This window comes from Papaver somniferum, chromosome 3 (assembly GCF_003573695.1).
Source record: "Papaver somniferum cultivar HN1 chromosome 3, ASM357369v1, whole genome shotgun sequence".
In the NCBI taxonomy this organism is placed as follows: domain Eukaryota; kingdom Viridiplantae; phylum Streptophyta; class Magnoliopsida; order Ranunculales; family Papaveraceae; genus Papaver; species Papaver somniferum.
The window spans coordinates 63,491,614-63,501,922 of NC_039360.1; the positions used below are offsets into that span (position 1 = coordinate 63,491,614).

The 10,309-nt window shown below is 37.2% G+C and overlaps 2 protein-coding genes across 2 annotated transcripts; one reads left to right on the forward strand and one right to left on the reverse strand.

Annotated features, from left to right (window-relative positions):
- Positions 1-1,033: 1,033 nt before the first annotated feature.
- On the reverse strand, positions 1,034-3,356 carry LOC113356334 (trafficking protein particle complex subunit 3-like). Its single transcript, XM_026599443.1, has 5 exons — positions 3,155-3,356; positions 2,974-3,071; positions 2,451-2,550; positions 1,649-1,831; positions 1,034-1,435 (listed from the first exon to the last, which is right to left on the reverse strand). Exons 1-5 carry the CDS (start codon positions 3,209-3,211, stop codon positions 1,313-1,315), a joined length of 561 nt encoding a protein of 186 aa, XP_026455228.1. The 5' UTR covers positions 3,212-3,356; the 3' UTR covers positions 1,034-1,312.
- A 94-nt stretch (positions 3,357-3,450) lies between these two features.
- Positions 3,451-7,932, forward strand: LOC113356332 (pentatricopeptide repeat-containing protein DOT4, chloroplastic-like). Its single transcript, XM_026599442.1, has 2 exons — positions 3,451-6,570; positions 7,000-7,932. Exon 1 carries the CDS (start codon positions 3,502-3,504, stop codon positions 6,121-6,123), a length of 2,622 nt encoding a protein of 873 aa, XP_026455227.1. The 5' UTR covers positions 3,451-3,501; the 3' UTR covers positions 6,124-6,570; positions 7,000-7,932.
- The last annotated feature ends 2,377 nt before the right edge of the window (positions 7,933-10,309 follow it).

Sequence of the window (10,309 nt, forward strand, 5' to 3'; positions counted from 1 at the left end):
TGGATATATGTTTGAGTATATGGGGACTGAGAGATGATGCTGTTATATCCCAAGTGAAAGCTAGTAAACAAGTTTATGAAATTTATACAGATGGTTTATATAATGACGATAGAGATTCTGGTTGTGGAGCTATTTTACATGACTGTGATGGTAGACCAATAGTTGCTAGGTCGAAGGTGATTCCTAAAGGGAACTGTGTCTCACCAGTTTATCTACAGTTGGAAGGGGTTGCTTTAGGGATAAAACTTGCGAAGAAGTATAATTCTTTTCCTTTTTATCTCTACTGCCAATCTTTTAGTGTTTGTGAGTTTGTTATGCAAAATTGGAAGCGCAAAGATATGTGTATCTGTAGTGGCAATTGGGAAACTGTCACAATTCGTTGCAAAGCTTGTTCGAAACGGTTTATGTTTACACAAGACCAAAAAGACCATGAACAGGCTTTTGAACTCACCAAAGATATTTTCTCGGATATCTCCATCCTTGAAAGTTGTGGTCTTGGTTGGTTCGTGGTGTGTACTAGGGATAGGGAAAGAAACGAAGCTGCATATCATGTCGCGAATCTTCAACAAAATAAGGAGCTGAAACTAAGGGAAATTGTTGACTCGCCGGAGTTATGGGACATTTTGTATACACAAGTCTTTGCTCACTATTTCGAGTAAGCTGGTATGTGGGAATTGGGGGTGTGCCCATAGGGGAGAATGGTCATTTTCCTGCAGCCTTCGAGATATGTCTTTGGTGAGAGCAAACTGAGCTAAAGAAACAGCCTTCGAGATATATTCAACAGTTTCCTAATCCAAGTGGAATTGCGACTGGTAGGTAGTGTTATTAGTGAGAGTCCAAGTTGCAGGGTATTTCTCGTTCTGTAACTCTTTCCAGGGTCTCTACTAAATGAGAGATGTTTTCAGGATGTAAAAACAAACTTCGACTAACAAAAAGATATTATGTGGTAAGAATGGATGGAAAGGGTTTTTAGTGACAGTATCAATTGTCCATGGCTATTTTATTGATTGGTCTAGTTAAATAAAAGAGCAAATTTCAGCAATAGCAAGAACTTTTATCAACTGATCTGGTTCAATCCTACACAGTAAATCTAGTGAAACAAATGGACTTTAAAGACACAGAAACAATTGATGTTTGCTACTAAAGTAGGACGTTAAACACCCAAAAACCACAATTCTAGTAAGGTTTCTAAGAGAGCTTGTTTGTGTATTACGAGCAAAGAGCAAAAGTATAAAAACTTCTGATGATTTGGAGACATTTTTTTTTTAACATTGCACAAGAAAATGAAATTACTAATGCATACCGTCAGAAGTTACTCATCATCTTTGTACGGGTACTCTTCAGGAACTTGCTTCAGAAGCTTCACTCGTAACTCGTATGCATCATCTCCACGCAACATATCACGAACCCATGTGACTTCAGTCTTCATTGACACCTGACAGCGACAGACAAATATTTTAATTACATAAAAGTATTTATGAAACCTAACTGCTAAAAAAAACAAGACCAGTTTCCAAAAAGCAAACATTTAGATTGCTGAGATCGCTGAAGAAACCATATATACTCTCTGCTATCATAAAAATTCAATGCTTCAAACATAGTAAGGCCAAAAACATTTAATGTAAGAAAGATTCTGTAAGAAAGATACCATCTCTAAAGCTCCTCTGATGACTCCGCTAAGGACATTGCAATAATATAGACCTTGGCATGTATCAGGAAGCTCAACAAAGTCTACCAGGGGGTTATCCTCCAGGATGAGACTGCAACTTGTTCCATCAGCATCCCAATTGGCCACAGTTGCAGTGACCCCTAAGAACATTTTAAAACCAACCTGCATGCAAGTATTTCAGAATTTGTAACAAGTTTTTGTAGTGAAGAACAACAAACCACAAGATTTTCAGCAAATTTTTGCAGAAACTTTGATCTCTCACACAGAATCTAATAAGAGAGTGTGAGTCACGACAAAACAGCTTGCTTCATTCTCAATCCATTTTGAAGTAAAACATGACTTTAAATCTCATCTGAAAAATGTTCACAAATCCATCACGACACAACCTAACCAGGACCCGATGCTGGAGGAAAGTACATAAGTGTTGCTATAATGCTGCCATCAAACAGACTATTTAAAAAGCAATAGAGTGGCTAATGACCTATTAAATGGAGAGGATTTGTTGATAATGCATTAACGAAATGGTAGATAGTGATGGAGCTTACATAGTTCTGGAACAGAGAAAGCATGTTTAGTCACCAAACCACAGGGTATACTGGAGCTAACTTAGAGAGTTTGCCAGGCTGGTAACTCGATAGCATTGATGCTAAAATGACAGGCATCATATAAATATAAAACACCCTAGAGCAAGATTTCAACAAAACTCGTGCCGGTTACATATAACCTAATGTTCATCCAATCTATAGTCGTGTGATGCCTTAAAGTAATAGATTGAACAGACCTTTGCAATTACATCAGCAGATTCCTTGAAGTCAGCACAGCTAGAAACATTGGATTTTGCAAGAAACTCGTCAATTAGTCGAATTCCAATATTATAACCCCTGCATATATAGGACACAGAAATGACTCAAATACAGTTCTGACATATAAAAAATTGCAATGCCGACACACAAACAAGACACTTTCAAAGCTGCGTGGAAATGCTTTGGAAAGAACCTAAGTAAGGTAGGCATTCTGATTAACATTCTAAAAGAAACCCCAAGCTTAACTCTAAAGACATTGCACTTTATATGCAAGACATTTAGCCTTTAACTAAATATCATGTTGATACACAGTGAATCCACACCAGATGTACACACCACAGCTAACATTAACATGTGCAAGAGTCAGCTGAATGTCTATTAGTGTTGGACATGATAATTATTTAGGAAACTGAATTTCCTTGTTATATAGCAGAAGTCAAATTTTGATAGATAGTGTAGTCTTCAATTGGTTAAAGCATAAGGTGATAAAACATGACTTACATCTGATCAAGCTGTTTGTTAACTTCCTCTACCTCTTCTAAATCGGTAAGCAGTTGTCTTACCATTGCTCCATAAGTTAAGCTAAACAACTCCGCATTCTAAACTCAGATTAAACACAAGAACTTCAGAAACATAACATAAATAGAATCAAATAGTAGAAGAAGATAATCAATTTACTTACCACACGTTCAACATTAGCGAAAATTGCATCTCCAGATCTTGGACCAACCGGAGCCATCCGAAAATTCGTAAAGTCTAGATCTTCACAGCCAATCAACAGCTGGATAACAAAATTATGATCTACTTCTCTCTTCAGTTGCTCTGCAAATGAATTTCCTCCCAAATTTTCCTCTGTAGCCCTATATTTTCCAATTCCCGGTTTGTCAATTATTTTTCTATTTAGACTCGCTCACCCGTCCGGCCGTCCCTCATAAAAACGGGACCCAGTAGTGAGTCGCGTGGGAGGTGGCCCATATTAGAACAGTGGGTGGAAACTGGAAACTGAAGTTCACTTCTCCAGTTCTCACTATGTCACTCATGGCAACAACATCAACAGCAAACTTCTGGTTCTCTTCACCTCATCGGAGCCAGAGAAAAACTCTTCCACAACATGGTTACTTCCGGTTCAAACCCTTCTCAAAAATCTATCTCTTATCATCGAATTATACTGCTTCAGCTTCCCTTGGAGCTTCTTCCACAGTGCTCATTAAACAAGATAAAGTCAATTGCAATACAGAAATTGTAAGATTATGTGAAGTGGGTGACCTTAAAAATGCCATGAATTTGCTATGTGATACTCCAGTATCTCACATTGAGCTGAAGACATTCTGTGTAGTCCTGCAACTTTGTGCAGAACAGAAATCATTAAAAGATGGTAAGAAAGTTCATTCCATGATTAACTTATCTGGGTTTGTAATAGATGGCATTTTGGGTACAAAACTAGTTTTCATGTACTTACACTGTGGTGATTTGAAACAAGGTAGGATGGTTTTTGATGATATGACAAAAGACAAAGTGTTCATTTGGAATTTAGTTATGAATGAGTATGCAAAAATTGGAAATTTTAAAGAAACTCTATTTCTGTATAGAAAGATGAAGGAGATGGAAGTTGAACCAGATTCTTATACTTTTTCTTGTGTTTTCAAGTGTTTTGGTGCTTTGGGAAGTTTGGTACAAGGACAAGAAGCTCATGGTTCTTTATTGAAATTGGGGTATGGTTCTCATAATACTGTTGGGAATTCTTTAATTGCTTTTTATTCCAAGTGTAAGAAAATTCAGAACGCGCGTAAGGTGTTTGATGAATTGGTTGATAGAGATGTTATATCGTGGAATTCAATTCTCAATGGGTATGTGTCTAATGATCTTGCTAAGGAAGGACTTGAGATTTTTAGTGAAATGATGGCTGAAGGAGTTAATGTAGATTTAGCTACCATGGTTAGTGTTCTTCCTGCTTGTGCCGAAATGGGTAATCTTTTAATTGGGACATCTCTTCATGGTTATGCAGTAAAGTCCCATCATTTCTCCAAAGAGATAACTCTTGAAAATTGTTTACTAGACATGTATGCGAAATGTGGAGATTTGGATTCTGCTGTGTGTGTTTTTGAGAAGATGAGTAAGAAAAGTGTTGTGTCGTGGACGTCGATGATTACTGGATTTGCCCGAAAAGAGAAATTTGATATGGCAATTGGATTATTTCGTGAAATGGAAGTGGAAGGTATTAAGCCTGATCTGTTTACTATTACAAGCATCCTTCATACTTGTGCACGTAATGGATCAGTGGAAAGTGGTAAGGATATTCATGATTATATAGTGAGAAATGACCTGCAAACTAATCTTTTTGTTGTTAATGCTCTCGTGGATATGTATGCAAAATGTGGAAATATGACAGAGGCTCGACTAATTTTTGATCAGATGGTAGAAAGGGATTCAATATCATGGAATACCATGATTGGTGGTTATTCGAAGAATGGTCTTCCTAATGAAGCGTTCGATCTTTTCATGAAAATGCAAAGCCAGTTTGATCCAAATGCTGTGTCTTTCTCTTGTATCCTTCCTGCCTGTTCAAGCTTATCAGCTCTTGAAAGAGGCCGAGAAATCCATGCCTATGTACTGAGAAATGGGTTTATCACAGATCGTTATGTAACCAATGCCCTAGTTGACATGTATGCAAAGTGTGGAGCGCTATCAGTTGCACGTTTTCTCTTTGATAGGATACCTAAAAAGGATTTGGTCTCATGGACAGTGGTGATTGCGGCTTATGGCATGCATGGTTATGGAAGAGAAGCTATTGCTATATTCAATGAGATGCGAGAAGCAGAAATTAGTCCTGATGCGATCTCGTTCATTGCTATACTGTATGCTTGTAGCCATTCAGGATTACTAGACGAAGGATGGAGATTCTTTAACATTATGAGAATTGAGTGCAAAATTGAGCCTAAGTTGGAGCATTATGCATGTGTGGTGGATCTTCTTTCTCGTGGTGGGCGTTTAACCAAGGCTTACAAGTTTATTCAGGCAATGCCTATTCACGCAGATTCCACTGTATGGGGGGCATTACTTTGTGGTTGTAGAATTCATCGAAATGTGGAGCTTGCAGAGGTAGTGGCCGAGAAAGTCTTTGAGCTTGAACCAGAGAATACTGGTTATTATGTACTTCTAGCTAATATATATGCTGAGGCAGAGAAGTGGGAGGAGGTAAAAAGAATAAGAGAGAGAATTGGTCGTAGTGGTTTGAGAAAGAGCCCTGGTTGTAGCTGGATTGAGATAAAGAATAAATTTCACCTTTTTGTTGCACGAGACAGATCAAACCCACAATATAGAAAGATTGAGTCGTTCTTGGAAAGTGTTGCAATGAAAATGAAAGAAGAAGGGTGTCTTCCGAAGAAGAGATATGCTTTGGTTAATGCAGGTGATACGGAGAAGGAAGATGCTCTTTGTGGTCACAGTGAGAAGTTGGCCATGGCTTTTGGAATTTTGAATCTGCCTCCAGGTAAAGCTGTACGGGTAACGAAAAATCTAAGAGTGTGTGGTGACTGTCATGAGATGGCTAAGTTCATGTCAAAGATGGTTGGAAAGGAGATTGTACTGAGAGATTCTAATCGATTTCATCATTTCAAGAATGGGAGGTGTTCTTGCAGAGGTTATTGGTGAGCAAAGATTGAGGTCTGAAGCCAAATGAGTGAACTATTCTGATTCAGTGGTGGCACACTGACACTACGGATAATTTTGACAGGGGTCAGGGTCAGTTTTAAAGCAACTTACTGGCTGCACCAGATAAAGACTCTTCAGGGGCCGGTAGTTCTACTAGGCTGGTCATGATCTCCACGCCAATTGGAGCTTTCCATTAATTAGATTAGTCTAAAACCTTCAATCTATCAAGAGCTAAAATGCTCAAGTTAGGATCATTTTCCCTCTTTACCTCCATATTTCGACTACTTTGGGTTCCCTGGACGAGTGTTTGATTCACATTAAGCATAGTTACAAAGAGCAGCAGGTACTGTCAGATCCTATTTTCTCTCTAAGCCTCGATTTTGCAACGAAACTTCAAGTTGGCGCAAGCAGACTGACACATCATATCTCTCTCATAATTTTGATCTGGTGAGTTTCTAAATTGTGTATATCATTGCATTTCTAGATTATTTGGTCAAGTATGTGTAGAAACCATATGTTAAACTACTCTCTTTGTGAAACATAGTTAAAATTTAGTACAAAAATGTTTAAAGACAAAACACGTACATCTCATTCTGGTGTCCAGGTTTGTATGTATTATTGTTAATAGGGTTATTAGGTTTTATTTTCTTTGGTTTCTGAAACTAGTCGTTGATGTGCATCATCACAGGTGAGAAAAATTTGATAAACATAAGTTCTCGTTAACGATTAATCTTAATCTGATTACGCAAATGCATACTGTTAAGTACTTAAGTCCTTCTGTAATAATCAGAATTTTCCTATCCAAAAGTAATTCCAATTCCGCACTCTTACTACTTGATTCCACATTTTGACTACACTCGCACCTTACTTGCACAGAAAGTGCCTGTTGTGGAAAAAACTTAAAGACTAGTAATATTCAAAGAATACGATCCTTCAAAAAGACGAGCATCAACGTTACCCTTTGTACACGAGTATATCAGCATAAAGTGTAATGCAGCTGTAAAGGAAGGATAACTGGTGCGTATTATTTAGTACAGAAAAGATACCACCAGTTAAAAAAAAAATCAAATAATTCAGTGCCTTAGGGTCAGTATGAGTTGCTGAGACAAGTTAATAGAAGACAAAATCCATCCAGGGTCAGTGAAGCCAAAAACATTACACTTGGTGGAATGCTAGAGCTAGACAACAACGTCTATATGTTCCTGGATCCAACCTCAAAAATCAGACTTTGAAAGTTAGAGTAAACTCCTTGAGGAGCAAGTCAATCTTCAGTATAAATTAGTCCATGCCCGAGAACCTTGAAGAAGATCAGTGTTTTTTGATCTTGCTACTGGTACACTCTAATTGTCTAGAATACTAGTTGATTCTATGGAGGGGAAAAATTGTGTTGATCTGTTGTGTAGATTTTTTCCAATGTTAAGATGTGTGATGGGTTTTCTTACTCTAATTTCTCAAGAGAATTATCTTCAACTTTCATTTGATGATCAAGAAGTAGACTACAAAAATGAGGGCGCCGGTGCGGATTGTTCACACCAAAATTGCTTGGTTTCGGCACAGAACCACTTTCGACAAATTCAACACGTCCGGGGACCTTAGATAGTTTTTGATTCAAGTAATTGCTTGCTTAATAAGGTTATGTCGAAGATTTTTAAATTATGTCGAAGTTACTAGTACTTTAGTCTAATATTAGTGGAGTAGAAGTATTGATATGTGAGTGAGATGATGAAAATTTTGATTTAGTACAATATACCATGTAATCAAGGTTTAGAAATCTAATTAATAAATTCATGGTTAGCTTGTTTCTGATTATGACTGTTGATCGGTAACCATCCAGATTTATGTCGTTGTGGAGAAGCCGACACCGGCGGCTAGTGTAGAAATGAAATGTTACCATATTATAGAACGATTTTTTGGGCACAAGCACAACTGTTTTTTTTTTTTGGACCATGATTTGATTAGGCCACCTTGCCTATAATTTTAAGGGGTATCCTAAAAGGTGGAGATGACTAGTTTACCCTTTTAACTAATTAAAATTATAACTAATCTACAACTTCTTCTTCCTCTATTCTATAATTTTTCTTCTTCTCTTCTTCATCAATTTTTGATCATCTAAACCTGATCATATACAAATGTAATCAAAATCATCAAATTTTCATCGTCGTCGATTAATCAATCTTTTATAAACAAACTTGTCCATAAGTATTTTCCCACAAACCCATTACTTCTAATTCATAAATGGAGGTCACAGTAGTAAGTTCGGTTAGCATAATTTTGAAAAAAACCCTAGTTTTACAACCGAACTTTTAAAAATGAAGAACATGAAGAACACTTCGGCGAAGATTTTTTTTTTTTTGCCTAATCGAACACCTGAGTTCGGTTGAGTCGCAAAAAAAATTCAAAACCGAACTCTTCTCTGTATAGCCAAATGTTGAGTTCGGTTTAATCGCAAAAAAAAAAAAAAAAAAAAAAAAAAAAAAAAAAAAAAAATCCTAACCGAACTGTACTCTGAAAACCTATATAATGAGTTCGGTTAACTCGCAATTTTTTCTGCTAACCGAACGAAGAGTTCGGCAATGTTTTATAAACGTTGCGATCATGCCGAACCTATAGATCTTAAGTGCATGGAAAAACTAAGGGTTCGGTTGAATGACTGGTTCGTAGAGATTTTGCGAACCTATCAAATTTTGTTGCTTAAAGTTAGGTTACAACTTGGTCGAGTCGACTGAACCGAACAAAACTCTGTAAACTCGAGCATAGTAGTTCGGTTACATTTGATTTTTCATCAGCTAGCCAAACAAACAAAAACTCCATGAAAGCTCTGGTTCGGTTGCCTGTGATTTTGGATTTATTAACCAAACTGCATTTGCAGAAAGTTCGGTTACATGTTCTTCATATAATACAACCGAACTTTGTTGACCTGGTTGAAATTTTTTGTTACAATTTTGATTTTGAAGATATTTTAGGTCTAGTGATAGACACATTTTTGTGTCTGAATTGTCCTCAATGTCTGTATTGTTAGTGTTCGATTTTTGTACTAATTATGTTTTTTTTTTATGTGTGTAGGTATTTTTAGTGAAATAAACTCTTGTCGAAAAGTGGTATTTGGACTGCCCCAGAGAAAATTACTAAAAAGGCACCCAGAGGACGTGTTAAAGGCACCTCGAAAGTATGTTGGAGACACCCCAGAAAAATTACCCGGGAACCCTAGTGGACAGTTGCTAAACGGACCCTCATTTTGGATAAGGGGCACTTCAATTGATAAGGGGTAACCCAGTTGCTATTTACACCCCCGGTTTGGTTGGGGGCGCCCATCTTCTTCCCCATTTAAACTACATTTTGGCGGGAGAATTTCCCTTCTTTAACTGCATACGTTCTGGTCGAGATTGTGTTGAGAGATTTTTGGAGATTCTTGTCGCGGGAATTGATTGCTAATGAGCTGTAACGATGAAACAAGATTGGTACTGTGCTTGGAATCACATAAAAGGGAAGATTTCTCCTTAATTCGTAAAACAAGGAAACTATTTTTATGGGAGATGTCATCTGGATTTTGAGTTATCTTTGGAGTATTTACGTGTGCCGTAGAGTGTTTGACTTCATCTTGAGCACGTTTACAACATGTTGGAGCGTGTTAGCATTAACTTAGCGCGAAAAAGAAAGGAAAATGGGAAATTATTCCCGTGACAAACTGTGGAGGATAAAAACTTTTCTCTCAATTGTGGGAACATATGAGTTACAGGTGTGTCAGTTATTAAGTTTTGAGACTAAACCTAATTACTTTAGGAGATTAGGATCGACACGTTTGTTTAAGGAAGACCACCACTCTCTTTTTGGTCAGCTGTGTAAGTCAAATTTGATTGACTTTAAGGATCCGCAATTATTTAGGTTATTATTATGTGCTTCTAAGTTTTTATTTGAGTTTTTCCAGACTCTAGAACCTGAACATTCAGATCTAACTTATCTAGACCTAGTTATAGAACCTGAACCGCAACTAGATGTAGTTGTTTTAAACAGGAAACTAGACAAGGGTGTGCTTTATCTGTTAATTTTCTTGGCATGTTGCAGATTCCTTTTACTTGTGATAGCCTTATTTGGTTTTGGTGATCCGCGGTTATTCCGGCTATTACTTTATGATTCTAAAAGGTGACTAATCCTTTCTTAGTCTGGCTGAAGACTTTAAACTTAGTAC

What these genes read in the sequence shown, in the direction of transcription:
- LOC113356334 (XM_026599443.1), bottom strand. Translation starts at nt 3,211, where the DNA reads ATGGCTCCGGTTGGTCCAAGATCTGGAGATGCAATTTTCGCTAATGTT. An exon ending in AACAAACAGCTTGATCAGAT is followed by an intron (nt 2,551 to 2,973) that starts GTAAGTCATGTT and finishes CTATATATGCAG; the next exon opens with GGGTTATAATATTGGAATTC. An exon ending in CTGCTGATGTAATTGCAAAG is followed by an intron (nt 1,832 to 2,450) that starts GTCTGTTCAATC and finishes ACTTGCATGCAG; the next exon opens with GTTGGTTTTAAAATGTTCTT.
- LOC113356332 (XM_026599442.1), top strand. Translation starts at nt 3,502, where the DNA reads ATGTCACTCATGGCAACAACATCAACAGCAAACTTCTGGTTCTCTTCA.